The following is a 14,912-nucleotide window of genomic DNA, read 5'->3' as shown; positions in this document are numbered from 1 at the left end:
AAACCCAGTATCACTGTTCTTGGTTCAGGAAAAGGAACACACCCTTGAAAATCAGCTCCCCTGCTAAAAAGGGGCAGTCAAAAGAATCAAACCATTGTATGCAGCCCGGAAGCTAGCTCAGCACACGTAAGGGGAGGCTCAGAGCACACCCACACACCTGCAACTTGAGCAGCGTACACACACTGCTTCTATCTCAAAAAACACCTAGCTGGGAAAAGTCCGGGCAAAGGCGACGGCACCAAGATAGGCAACGGCTTCCAAACAAAGGAAAGGCGGGACAGGGGGCCGAAAAGGGTCGCGACTAACGTCTTAACGTTCAAGGTGGCGGCGCGGAAGGCTGACAAGGGAGGCGGCTGCGGGCGCCCTCCCTGCACGTAACGTGGGAGCCGCCTCGCGCCGCTCCGGGGAGCGCAGCCTTCAGCGGGGAGCTCCGGGCTCGGCCCCACCGCCCCGGCCCCCTCCTTTCCGCTCGGGGCCTCCTCTCCCTCCGCTACCGAAAGCTGCGGGATATGGGGGAGTCGTGCGGCCACAGCGCCGCCCAGCAGCGCCGCCCAGCAGCTCCCACCGGAGCTCCGCGGAGGGGCGGCCGGGCCGGGCCGGGCCCGGCCTCCCGGCCTCCCGCCCGCCTCGCGCCGCCACGAGCGGCGACCCGCGCCACCACCTACCGCCACGCACACGGCTGGTCCCGCCTCTTCCAGGCAGAGGCAGGAAGTTCCGCCCCCGCGGGCTCTGAGGATTGGCGGGGCGGCCGTTACCATGGGAGCCAGACACGCCACGGGAGGAGGAGGAGGCCGCGGCGGGGCGGCCCGCAGCGCGGGCGGCTCCTGGGTGCGGCCCGGCCTCCTTAGCAAACCCGCTGCCAGCAATTTTGGTGTTTGCATGAGCGAGCGTAAGCGCTGCTGCGCGGGAGGGCGCGGAGCAGCCTGCCTCGGGCAGGAAGGGGCCCGCTCCTTTCTTGCGGTGCTGAAAAGCGACAAGAACAACATCTGGACCAGAGGGAACTTCGGTGTCGGAAACTTAAGGTGCAGCACCAAGAAACAAGGCGGCTTCCCTTACTGCTCCCGTTCCCCTTACTGCTCTATTACATGGGAAAGCCCCGAGCGCCTGGGGAACAAAGCGCCTTGTTGCCCGGGGGCCGCCGAGCTGCCGCGGCACCCGGAGCCCCGTTCACAGCGGCAGGAAGGAGCTGCGGTTCTGACGCCAGCTGAATCCCAGCCCCGCCGCTTCCTGCAGCGGAGCCGCTCTCCCCTCCGTGACGCGGCGCTGCCGCGCGCGTACGCGATGACGCAGCTCGTGACGCACGCGGGACGCGTAGGCGGCGGGGCAGCCGTTGCGGGGGGCGGGGCAGCGCGCGAGCCCGCCCGCCCCCGCAGCCGCCGCCGGCGCCGCAGCCCCGCCGTGTCCCGGGCTCGGCGGCCGCGGAGCCGAGGCGAGGCCAGGCATGGGCCTGCTCTTCGCCAAGCTGTGGAGCCTGTTCTGCAACCAAGGTGGGCGCGGGGCTCGCGGCGGGTGGCAGCCCCCAAGGGCGGCCGGGCCGCCGCCTGCTGCCGCCCGCGGGCGCTTTCGGGGGGTGCATTCGGGAGAAAATTGGGCCGCTCGTAAGCGCGGGGTCCGGCCTGGCCATGCCTCGTGCCCGGGCCGCTTTGTTTCCCTCGCTCAGCCTGTTCCCCCCTCTCCGCGCTCCGCTTTGCGGAGGGGGCCCGCGGGGCTGCGGTTCGCGCGGTGGCTCCGCTGCTGCCTCCCGTGAGTTTTTGCTCTGCGTGGCACTGCGGCGAGCCCGGGGCCGACCAGAGCTGGCTTGTTTTGTGCAGACCCCCCTGCTTTTCAGCTGGGGGTGCTGTTAAAATCGCGCCGTTTCTCTTTGTAATGTTTAGAGAAAAAAAAAATAACTCGTGTTGGCTTCTTTGAAGTAAAGTTCTCTTTCGGCAAAAGTCGCTAGTTAGTTAAATACAGTTGGCGAAGCTACTCACTTCTCGAAACAAGGCGCATATTTTTTTCTGAACTGGAAAGATAAGAGTAGTCTCAAGGATTCCAATCCATCCTGGTTATTTTTATTAGATACAGCAGTGTCTCTCTTTCCCTCAAGGACTCCACCAAGGCATCTCTAAAGCAGAGAACCAATTATAAAATAACTTCTGTTGTCTTTTACTGCAATGAAATACTGCTACCGTAAGGGTGCCACTGAGCAATCTTGGGAAAGGAAGGAAGAGTTGCAGCTTCATTGTTTTGGTTTCCTTTCTCTTAGTAAACCACAACACTATGTTAGTCGATTCCAGTTAATTAGAGGAAGAGAAATACATTGTCTTTGTTCTTGTACAAAAATTCCCGTGAGGAGGGTCATTCTTCATACAAGTAATGTATTAATAACAATCAGCATTACAGAATGATGACGCAGTACTATGAAGTGTTTAACACTTGGCTCTCTCCCTTTGTGGGGCTGCATGGGGTGTGTGTTAAACCTGGCTTGGGGTGGGAGGGGTGTTTGTGGGTTTTTTGTCTCCTCTTTTGTCACCTATGGAGTGAGTTTCATTTTGATGGCCAAAACTGAAATTCTACCCTAGGAAAGTTAACTGTAAATTTCAGACTACTATCTGGGAGGAACTTGTTTTCTGGTTACGCAGCTATTGTCCCCGCAGTAATAATGATAGTGAGGGGTAATAATTATTGACATGTTTCTTGTTTCTCTTCTGATCATATGTCAAATTTAGACAGTTTATTGGAGGGTTTTCTGACTGTCCTGTTTGCAGAGCATCCTAGCATGGGCAAAATTCTCATGTAACCACATAACTAGAGGAAGTAATTGCAAGGGTGCAATTAGGTTGCTTAGGCCTAGCCGTACATAGAGCTTATCCTCAGTTATCATAGCTGGTGTTGGTTGTGCTGCCAGTCTGAAGCACTTGGTACTGGCAAAATGAAAGGTTAAAGAAAACAAAGTTTCAGAAGGTGCCCTCTGGCATCTGTCGAGAAGACCATGGAGAAGGAGGTGTGCCAAAGTGCTAGAAGGTACACAGAAATAAAACATGGGCATTTCAGTAGGTGTTATGTACTGAGTTTTGTTTTATATAAAGGTGGTAGTAACTGAACAAAATATGCCGAATGTGGAAGACAGCTGATCAGTATAGCTAGACAGCCAAATACTGTGAGAAATACCAACAGATGAGTTAATGCTATAGGACTAGAAGGTACTTGGTAGTGTAAATGCACTCCAAGAGGAAAAAGTAGTTTTTTTTTTCCCGAAATATTAAGATAATAGTTTCTAAAAATGCATTTCTAAAATTCATGCATTTTTGTGCCTCAGGACTCAGTGTAATGTGTGATGTGCAGAAAATTGAATTCATTTAGAGTGAATTTCTACCTAACAGGAAAACTCTATAATGGCTGTACATTCCATCTGGCTAAAGCACTACATGTGATTTTTATTTGTTTTCATCTCTGGTTTCCTTTTCTTGCAATTTGATTTTTTGCCTTAATGGCTAAATAGTACATGGTAAGAGATTTTTGTTACTTCTTGAATTTAAAAGTTCTTCATGTTACAGTGAATACAAAGTAAAGTTGTAGTACGCTTCTGTAGAATCATAGCATCATTATGGTTAAAAAAGAAAGACCTTCGAGATCATCAAGTCCAACCATAAACCTATCATCGCCAAGCCTGCTAACCCATGTCCCTAAGCACCTCATCTACACGTTTCCCAAACACTGCCAGGGATGGTGACTGCACTGCTTTCCTGGGCAGCCTGTTCCAGTACTTCACCACTCTTTCCATGTAGAGGTTCTTCCTAATGTCTAACCTAAACCTCCCCTGGCTCAACTTGAGGCTATTTCCTCTTGTTCTATCAACAGTTATTCTGGAGAAGAGACTGACCCCTGCCTCACTACCACCTCCTTTAGGTAGGGGTAGAGATAAGGTCTCCCCTGAGCCTCCTCTTCTCCAGACTAGATAACCCCAGCTCCCTCAGCCGCTCCTCCTAAGGTCTGTGCTCCAGCCCCTTCATCAGCCTCGTTGCCCTTCTCTGGACACGCTCCAGCATCTCAATGTCCTCTCTGTAGTGCCCAAAACTGAGCACAGTATTTGAGGTGCGGCCTCACCAGCACCAAGTACGTGGGGACGATCCCTTCCCTGGTCCTGCTGGCTGTACTGTTCCTCATGCAAGACAGGAGGCCAGTGGCCACCCAGGCACACTGCTGGCTTGGCTTTAGCCGGCTGTCAAAGAGCACCCCCAGATCTTTTTCTGCCACACAGCTCTGCAGCCACTCTGCCCCCAGCGTGGAGCACTGCATGGGGTTGTTGAGACCTAAGTGCAGGAGCCGGCACTTGGCCTTGTTGAACCTCATACAGTTGGCCTCTGTTCCCTTCAAGGTATAATTAAGATACATCTCCATTTAGACAATTATATAAAGTGCAGATTTTATTTTTTTTTTAATTCTTTTTTGTATCAAAACTTGCTTTCAATTAAATGAGTTTTTTTTTTGCTATTTCTGTTTCGATTGCTGTGTCTCAAATCATTTGAGCTGAAGAACAGATACAGACTTTTGTAAAATACGGGACTTTGTAAAAATGTTAAGCTTGGATCTGCAGTGAACTGTGTTTACTTGCAACTGAGATAATTTTGGTAAGGTAACAGGTGTAGGAAGGATTCTTTTAGGGAAATGAATTGTTTTGTTCACAATTAACCAACAGCTCGTAGTTTTCTTTCTGAACCTTCCTTCAGGTGAAGAATCGTCTGAGCTCTGTTTGAAGTTAACTGTTGTTTGAGGAGGTGGAACAGACTAAATGAACTGTACCCATATCATTGCAACCATGTAGTATCCGTCTGGCAATTCTAAATGAACTCATGAATGAAAAAGCTGAACTACTTGTGTCCTGTAACTATTTGCCTAGACCTGTCCTCCTACATGACAACCAAAGTAGGAAGCTTTTAAAGCAAAGTTCTAGAGGAGATCTAGGGGAAAAAATAGATTGATAAGCCAAGTGCCTATAGCAGGTAAATAGTAGAAATACAGTAAAGAAAAGAGCTGATGAGCATGTAGGGGCTTGTAAAGTGGGATCATGGAACCACAGATCTATTGAAATTCTTTGAAGGTGTTGAGTTGCATGAAATATATTAATGTATGTATGTAGAGTCATCTCTTTTCAAGACAGTACAGCTGCTTAAAAAAAAAAGATATTAGTGTTATTAGTGTTTAAACTTTAAAAGTCTTTTAAAGTTACTGAATTAAAGAGACACAGAAACTCTAGCTATATGGCATGGTTTTGTCGCAGGGGTTTAGTATACCTTTGTATTAGACTAACTGTAGGAAAATACATGAAGGCATAATTCATGAGTCACTTTTACGTGTAGTTTTGTATTCTTTCACAGATATATTGATATTATTGCTCTACTAGATTTGAATACAAAAATATTTCTTACCACTTACATATTGAGAGAAGATATTAACTGGTGGTACTGCTTCTTATGGGGCAAAAAGGATTACCAGAATTAAGGGAAAAAAATCTCTTCCTTTCTGATGCATTAGCAGGATGAATCAGTTGGGGAAGTATATTTCAAGACTCATTAGGGCTTTATCACGTAGAAAAGCTTCTAATAAAAGTTCAAAGCAAAAGTTTATTTGATACTATAACCTGGTACTTTTTATCCTGAAAGTATCTAACTAATCCCTCTGAACACAGCTGCATAGATTTAGCAGAATTTTTTAAAACAAATTTCTCTACTGTTTCTTAGATTACCCACCTGCAGTAAAAAACAAAATAACTTTGTTATTTATGACAAATGTTCTGACCTTTTAGTAATTGTTATAAATCTTATAAATTAAGCTTGATATCTCAGAGGAAGTCTGTGAATTTAAGCTGTGAACCATGTTTTGCTTCTGAATAAGTGCCCTAGAATTTTAAATATGGCCACTTCAAAAGCGAGCCTGTTTACATGCTTTTAGGCAGTTTTTACTTCTAGTATCCATTTGTCACTTCTTTTTGCTCTCAAGTGGTATGTTTTCATGTGGGCAAGTGAATCAAAAGTAATTCTAATCAGCTATGTTGTTTTATTTGAAATTTAAGTTCAGAGAAACACATAACTTGTGCATGGAAAAATAACATTAATGCAGCATTCAGCAGATCACTGAAGCGGTTTTCAGTTCAGAAATTGTAGTGCTGAAATTTGTGATCCATTCAAAATATAATTTCTTCTTTTTGCTGTACAAATGATTATAGTCCATTAAATAATGCATGTATTATTGAGCCTTGCATGTTAGGCTAATACTTTCTGCAGACCTGGGATTTATTTTGTATGACTCTGGAAAATCTACAGACTCATCTGTTCTTTAGAAAGCTAGTTCTCTCACATTTCTGAATAACTTGCGGTTTGTTACCTGTAACTGATGTTTTTCTTTGGTGTATTATTAAATAATAATAATATTCTGGATGTTTGGTGATGTACTTAAGATGATGTTCTGCTATCAATTATATTTTATCCTTGTACTTTATATCTAAAACTAAAATTTTATACAAAGAAATCACATTAATATCTATTCCTTTATGAAGAAGATTTTGTCTAAAACTGTAATATCAGCAGAAGGTGAGGTTTTGTGATTTTTTTTTTCCAAAAAGTCATCAGCATTCTCTCTAGGCTTTTGAACTAAGATAATCAAGTTGTTGCTTTCTCTTATGCTGATTAACTAAACTGTAATTATTGCTGTTTTCACTAGCTTATTTTTTATTATTGTTTTATTATTTATTATTTTTTTTGTGTGTGTGTGTATGCAGAGCACAAGGTAATCATAGTGGGACTTGATAATGCTGGAAAGACCACCATTCTTTACCAGTTGTAAGTATACAAACTATTTTGTTTTTCATGTTACACCTCAGTATTTGTCACTGCTTAGTCACTGAAAACTGTTCTGAAACGTGACAGAAACTCGCGTGCCCTCGTGCACAGTAGGTACCTGGATGGTATGTCATTCTAAACATATTTCAATTTAATATTTAAATGATGAATAAAGGTCATGCAGTGTTTTAAAACCAAGTTGTAAATAGAGTAAGCAACATAATTGTACAAGCACATAGCAAATTGCTAATTATTTTGGTGTTAATGTCTATTTTAGTTGGTAAATGTAAAAATTATCCTGTGACTGAAAAGGGGAGGAAGTGACTTTCAGGGAAGAAAGTGTATTTTTAAATGAATTGGAATTTTAGTAACTACAAAAATCCATGAATTTTTCCAAATGTTTCCTGATTCTAGGGCCTGATGCTGTTGACAACACACTTAACTACCCCCACCTCTTGCCTGCATTATATAAATGTCTCTGATAATCTCAACGTTATTGTCAGGAACATAATCGCTGTAGTGACTGTGAAAAACAAGTAGGGCAAAATTAAATGACTGTGCATATACTTAGATATGAAGGAGGAATAGGATATTTCCCCTAAAACCTTTTTTTTTTTTTTTTTTTCCGGACACTTTGTCAAAGGTGAAAAGTAGAACTGAGATATTTTCCGATAAGTAGTCTACTAGTTGACCAGTCCTTCAGAATTTCTTATGAAATTGAGTTAATAAATTCAGTACTTTGATAAATTATATTCAGAATTTAGTTCTGCACAGTTGAGTGTTTTTCTTATCTGAGGATAATTAAAATGCAACTTTCTGCTTTGGAACTAGCACATTTTCGGAAGAGTCTCTTTTAAGAAAAGTTTGTTAAAGAAAGAGATACTTATCCGTTTGTCATAAGCATTTTCTGTGTTTCGTTTTCATTTCTGATGTCTTCAAGCACATCTACAGTTTTTGTTTTGTTTCTTTTTTTCTCTCTACAGCACATACTGTAGGAAAAAATTGTCAACTGCAGTCTAGAACTGTTTAGAAAAGTTCAAATACATAGCTTTTCAAAAAATGGATGATTTGATATCATTTTAGGAGAGATAAGACGTGTATTTTTTCCCCTTTAACAAATTCATTATTATTGATTCGTGATAAGTCTTGTGGAATTTGTTGTTTGGTATTTATGATGTGATATTGTTTTCTTCAGCTTAATGAATGAAGTGGTCCATACTTCTCCAACCATAGGAAGCAATGTGGAAGAAATAGTAGTGAAAAATACTCATTTCCTCATGTGGGATATTGGAGGACAAGAGTCATTACGGTCCTCATGGAACACCTATTATTCAAACACAGAGGTATGTGAAGTTGCTCCCAATTTGCAGTTCAGTAAGCTTAGTTGCAGGTATTTGTTTATTGGAAATATGGGTAGATCTTTAGGAGGATTGTTAACTTTAAATATTTTTGAAGCAGAACAAGCTCAAAAAGTATCAGGTATCTCTGGCATGCATCCAACTGTTTGGTAATATTTAAGATATTTTCCCTGCCTACTACAAATTACTGTTGTTGTCTCTGACCTGTAGAATGAAATATGAAGTTGGATTTTTAATTTCTTGACCACCGAATGATAACAAAATAAATTTTTATATGAAACTGATCTTTTGCTTGTTTTTCTCAAGTAAGTTAAAAACCATTTTTTTCAATGTACTCAGTGGTTAAACTAACAGTGGTTAGTGGTTAAACTGACTTCTGTGTGTCTAATCTGAAATGTAGGGCAATGATAAATAAGGATAAAGAACAAAACTTTCTCCAGGCAGCAGTATTTAAAAAGCTCAGCAGCTTGTGGCTTTTATCCAGAGGATAATGGTACGGCCAGCTGAGCAGGAGTCAGGACATACTTGTAAAGCTGCCACTGCTAGAAAGGTTGGACTAGAACTTGCCAGCCGTTGTCCTTTTTGATTTCTTCTCCCACCCATTCCCCTGCTTCACCCTCCACTCTGCCCCAAAGTAACATTTTGATACCAAAAGACTACGAGCATTCTTTTAAAATCTCTAGTATCATTTTGAGGCTTGCATATTGACATACAGAATTTTAAGCTTCATTTTTTTTAAACCGTCTATTAAAAGTAGATGGCTTTAATTGTAAATGTTATTTCTTATGCAAGTGTTCCATCCTCCTGTACCATTATATTTTGCATTTTTTACCATTGTATTTCCTGTACCACATGCATTTTCTGCGTTATGTTACCCTTTGGAAGAGGAGAGGTTAGAGTGATCTACCCCAAGTGGTCAGAAACTTTTTAACAACTGAAAGCCTGGTGATAAGTATCACCTCTAGTATTTTTTTTCTTTTTTTAAAATGTTTTTCATTCTGTCTCAAAAAAACATGTCTAAGACAAATAAGAGAAGGTAAAGAGACTTCTGCCAGTAACAGCTGGTACAATAACTTCTTGACCTTTGCATGTGGGTTCCAGGGTTCTGGAATTTGAGGAGATACATCTCTTGGCTCTTTTTTGATCCCATTTGGAAATGGTTTTCATCACAGTGTTCTGGTAATGAGTGTTTGAAATCCAGTGCTCTCTAGCAGTTGATAGGAACAACTTTCCATTACTTAGAAGCTTTGTTGAAAGAGTTGAGGAAGAAAAGGGATCTGCTTGATATGCTAATCCTAGTATCCTTATGCATAATTCCTTTACTGTTCCTCCTCGTCTGCCAGACATCTCAAAGTCATAGTGGCATTAAATTGACTTAGTTTTTCATACTTTCTGGTCCCTTTCAATGGACTATCTTTCTCCTTAATTTTATGAGGCGAAGTGATTTGGAGCATATGTTGGAGAATTATAGCAGTGACTAATAATCCTTTTTTGTTACTGATTGCGTGTAGCTTTTATGTCTTACCTGCTTCTTTATCTATAAATTGAAACAATCTAAGAAAATCTTTGAAATTATGAAAAATCTCATAAATAAGCTTTTAAGTGCATACCTATCTTAAATAGTTTCAGGTTAACATGGATAATATGGATAGTTCTGCAGTTCTTCTTTAAAAGTCGTATCAGCAGGATGTACAGACAGGCGTAGGTGCCCAAATTTGGTGTGAGGGGGTGGAAGCGGCCAGGAGCTGTATCTGCTGGTGTACCTTGTCTCTAATAGTTATCCTCAGGGGAAAAAACAAAAGGAGCGAAAATAAGAAAAAGGGACAGGAAAATTGTTCCCACCGGTGAGCTGGAAAGGGAAGTAATAGTGTTTCTCAGATAAATGTAATCTCCAGGGAGTTCTCTCCAGCGTGGCATGTAACACTTCTCCATAGTAGGTGTCTGATTTCAGTCAGGACCCCTTTGATCTCCCTGTTGGTTTTCCTGCTTATGATGCTGTTCCTGCTGATTGGAGCTCCCTTTGGTCAGGGTGGGTGCTGAAGACTGTGTGGTTAAGGTTTGTGTGTGTGTATTTTCAGTCTAGTATTTTGTGAGTGCACAAGTAGGGGACAGTAACGATCATTTTCGCTGATAACTGGGTATAGCAAGTTTCTATCACCCACATTCTGAGTGTGATGCACTCTCTAGGCATTTAGGTACTTACATGAATATTTTGCTTATGATTTAGGGACAGAAAATCCAATTGACAGATAGATATATTTAACCATAGCACATAAATAGAGTATCTTAATTACAGTTCTGAAATCTATATATGCCCTTTTTTAAAAAAAATCTACATATAATCTTTGTGTATGATTCCCAGTGTTGTAAATATGTGACTGTAGCAATAAACCTATTGTTTACTAATAAGTCTATAACTTACTTATATAGGAAGACTTGCAGTAGTGGTATCTTGAAAATATGCTTTCTGCGATTTTTTTACTTTGTATCTCTTTTATAATATTAACTTTATTTACATACTGTACTTTTTTCCCCTAGTTCATCATTCTTGTTGTTGACAGCATTGACAGAGAGCGACTTTCTATTACAAAAGAAGAACTTTACAGAATGCTGGCTCATGAGGTATAGTAGAAAACTGGGATAACAAATTTCTTTTGTTGTGAACAGTTAAATAAGACTACATGGTCCCTGTGTTAACAAAAATTCTACCATCACACACACAAAAAAATTGAGACTGAAAATGCATGCATGTTGGGCTCATATTAAAGCAATGTAATCTATAAATAAGCAGGCAATCTGTAATAAAGAATACACATCCCTTTACATTTCTTTAACAGGGCTTGCTGGACTGTAACAAATCACTCTATCAGTATTGAAATTACAAAATATTTTAATTCAAATTACTTCAAGTTAACGCAACCATTGTTGTTGCTCTTCACTCTTCTTCACTTTAATGGTTAAAATTGAAAGAAATTTCAGATTTTTTAAAAAGCAGGCAATTTATTCTTTATTAACTTTTAATCCTGTTTGTTAATTTTAAGAAGCACATACTCATAAAGTTAAATTAGTTTCAGTTTAGTTTCTTTCTGAATTATTTATTTTTTTATTATATTTTGTATTGAAGATAGTTCTATATTGGGTCAACTCCTCCTAACATCCTAAACTAATATCTAAATTGGGTTAGTAATATATGTTAAAATCTGTGGTTACCTTCAAGATGAATTTGTTTTCTTTTAAATCTTTATCCTTTATCCTAAACATCTTTTATTCTTTCTTAATGGAAAGGGGTTTAGTACAGTACAAATAATTCTGAGTTCATTTCTCTGAGTGTTTTGCAGTCTGTTTCAAATGAGTTTTTCTTCACAGTTCAATACTAATCTAATTTGGGGCTGGTAGTAAGGAGCAAATACTGTATCAAAAAGGGGGAAAGATGACTTTATGGTGCATTTTTTCCAATGTAATTATGTAAGCTTCCAGTGTTGCAATCACTTACGAGATTGTGATCAATCATGTCCTGAAAACAATCACTAGGACAACTCGAAGTGAGGCTTGACTCTAGTAAAGACTACTTGTGAGAATGAATTTTCAACTTTGGACTAAAAGGATTTGTTGTTCTCTTGATGGACAAATTGTCTCAAAATTTAATGCAGATTTTAATCTCTTGAGCACTCTTTAATTAGACCTGCCAGCTTCCTGACTGTTTCATTTGTCTTTCCTTCTGCACTCTAGCTGCTTTTTGTCTAGCTGCTTTTTGGAATCCTGATTCTCATACAGAAGCAAAACTACTTAGTAGTAGTATAAAACTTACAAGTACTTAGCTAGTTTTCTTAAATTGTTACTGTTTTAATCACTAAAGAACTTGCTTACTGAGGTTGAAAATGCCTTCAAGGGAATGAAATCTAACAAACTTTTCAATTTAGATAAACATTCCAAAGCCTAGTTGGATGCTATCTCATAGTAATTCCTCTGTCTGCATGGGGTAGAGTTCTATAAAATATATTTTAGCAAGACTTATATATATAAAACATATAGGCAACACCAAAAGGACTGTTGTATAGAATACTATATTTTGATGCTCTGCGTGGAGAACACTACTAAATAAATCACTTTTTTCAATCTTAGAGTTTTTTTTTTTTTTAGATGTAGTAAGTCTGTAAAAACTACATGCTATCATGTAGTTGTAGAACAAATTGGACGTTGTTCCTTTGAGGACCACAGTTAACACAATATCCTTTTACCTCTTTGTAATAACTGTTATAAATTACTTTTAGGATTTACGGAAGGCTGCAGTTCTCATCTTTGCAAACAAACAGGACATGAAAGGTTGCATGACAGCTGCTGAAATATCTACATACCTCACCCTTAGCTCCATAAAGGATCACCCATGGCACATTCAATCCTGTTGCGCCTTGACAGGAGAAGGGTAAATGTTTGCTGTTTAAGTGCAATATGTATGGCAAATGAGAACACTGCAATAGAAGCTTAACAGCAGTTTGGATCTGCTGAAAAGCATCTTTGGGGTCAGAGGGACACTTTTGAGTTTTTCATTTTCTTTATTGAAACTTATGGATTACTTTAACAGGTCAAATTCCAAGTTTGTATGAAGTATTATTTCAGCTTCATTTTTTTGTTTGTTTGTTTTTTGTTTGTTTTTTTTGTTTCAGTTGTTTTCAGTTTCTTTCAGAGGGAGGAGAGATTCATGAAGATTGACTTGGGTCATCCTAGCCTTTATTTTTTAAAAAAGATAAAGCAGTGAAAAATTAGCTTAAAACTGTGATGCAGGTGAGACAAGCTCATCAGAAAAAAAAAAAAATCCAGAGGATGAATCAAGTCAGGGATCTAATTCTGGGAAGATCTCACAGGAGTCTGGGGAAATTAGTCTTGGAGAGGCAATGTTAGCCTTGTTTGTTAATACCTAGGCCATGATTTACTTTACAAAACTGAAGCTTAGGGATGGAACTAGGTAAAAACTGGATAAACTAGGAAACTCCATCCCTAGAAAACAGAAGGAAAGTCTGTCTTCTCACACATAAGAACTTTAAATGTAGATGCAAATTGGGCGAGTAAGGAGATCAGAGCCCATGCAGTCTTGGTGTTTAATAGCATCTTTTTTAGTTCTGTATTGAGATTATAGGATGTTTGATGCCTTTCCTTTGACCAATTCAGTCTGTGTAAATTTGTCTTTTATTGTGAAAATGTCTAATTTTTAAGTAAGCAGTCTCTAATGGGAAACCTGTATTAAAAGCAAAATTAATTTGATTTCATGTATTTCTGAGTAAGTGGGTGGAGTTGCATGTTTTAACTTTAGAAGAAAAAATTGAAAGAATGCTAAGCTTCAGCAAAATAGCATGCTTGACCAACTTCTTGTGGTTAAAGCCCAAGTAAATTTAGTTTAAAACTCTGCTTATTCATGTTTCACTGTGAATTTCAGCTGTTTCTATTTTCAGTAGATTGCTTTAAATATAAGTAGCAAACACTTAAGATACTGGAACGGAACTGGTATCAACAGCACGTTTATTTTCTTTCAGATTATGCCAAGGCTTGGAGTGGATGACCTCCCGAATTGGAGTGAGATAGCTTTTTTCAGAAAGGAGAGACTTGTATTTATCCTGTGAACATGAACATTTTCCTATACTTCTGTCTGCTGAGGCAGTGACCATGTTTAATTTATACCAACCAACCTCCAAGCTGTGCTTGAATCAAGTGCAGCTGAACTGAAACACAAAGTATTTTCTTAGCCTTTTTTAATACACTAATCTTCAACTGGGTGAACATATGTGAATCTGTTTTTAAGCATTGAAATTCCTCTGATTATGGACTCTGGCTTTTTCAGTGATAACTTTTTAAGATATCTTGTGCCATTTTTCGTGTTTCATACCTTCTCATTCCTAAGCTTATATAACTTACTAACAAAAATGAGGGCGGATTGTCTAATAGAGTAGCAGCTAGGTTGAACTTTAGCATAGCTTTGATCTCTAAAGATGACCATATCTGCAGTTGGGCCACCTGGAAAGTCAATAGACTTCTAGGCATCACAGTAATTAAGCTATGAGTGTAAGTTTTTAGGTCCTGAATGAGTTAGCTACTTACAGTTAGTATTGAGGGGCCTTTTAAAGTGATACAAAACTGGATTTCTGCCTTAAAAGAAATTCATTCCTCTTTTGCCTTGTACATAGTTTTGGGTTCTAATTCTTTCTTTTATCTGAAATCACATCTTTGTACAGTGGATAAAAATCTTATCAGATGTTGTGTTATTCATTTAGACCTTTAATAACTTAAAAAAATAAATCTCTTGATAACAAAACTTGGAATCATGGCAGCCAGTGTTATGTGTAGTTGTGCTGTAATTGTTAAAGTTTTTAATACTGTACATACACAAGCCTTCATCAAATTTCAACGAGAGTGTTATTTTTTAAATGAATGCAAAATCAAAAGGGAAGCCAGAATTATAAATAGAACTATATCATGGTACTGTATGTGTCTATAGTTTTTAGACTGAAATTCCTGATACTCATTTACATCTTTTCAAATGTGTTTTCAGATTCTGTAGCACAGCAAATATTTTGCCTTAGTTCTGTTTTTAATCTTATTTGCAGGAGCAGAGGAATTTGCTGATGTTCTGTTTAGATTTGCTCACCTGAAATTGATTAACTGGGAACCAGGAAAGTAGAGAGCTTGCAATTAAAAAAGAAGTAGGGAAGACTGGGCTTAACTCTTTAGTCAGTTTGAAGGGTTT

The 14,912-nt window shown here is 39.7% G+C and overlaps 1 protein-coding gene across 1 annotated transcript; it reads left to right on the top strand.

The window, feature by feature from the left end:
* The first annotated feature begins 1,398 nt into the window (after positions 1–1,398).
* ARL5B (ARF like GTPase 5B) lies at positions 1,399–14,487 on the top strand. Its single transcript, XM_088524329.1, has 6 exons — positions 1,399–1,487; positions 6,758–6,818; positions 8,014–8,161; positions 10,715–10,798; positions 12,448–12,599; positions 13,705–14,487. Exons 1-6 carry the CDS (start codon positions 1,442–1,444, stop codon positions 13,751–13,753), a joined length of 540 nt encoding a protein of 179 aa, XP_088380455.1. The 5' UTR covers positions 1,399–1,441; the 3' UTR covers positions 13,754–14,487.
* The last annotated feature ends 425 nt before the right edge of the window (positions 14,488–14,912 follow it).

The sequence above is a fragment of the Tinamus guttatus genome, unplaced genomic scaffold (genome assembly GCF_059628265.1).
Source record: "Tinamus guttatus ecotype Peru unplaced genomic scaffold, ASM5962826v1 Tinamus_guttatus_pri_ptg000209l, whole genome shotgun sequence".
Classification (NCBI taxonomy): domain Eukaryota; kingdom Metazoa; phylum Chordata; class Aves; order Tinamiformes; family Tinamidae; genus Tinamus; species Tinamus guttatus.
This window is presented reverse-complemented; position numbering and strand designations above follow the sequence as displayed.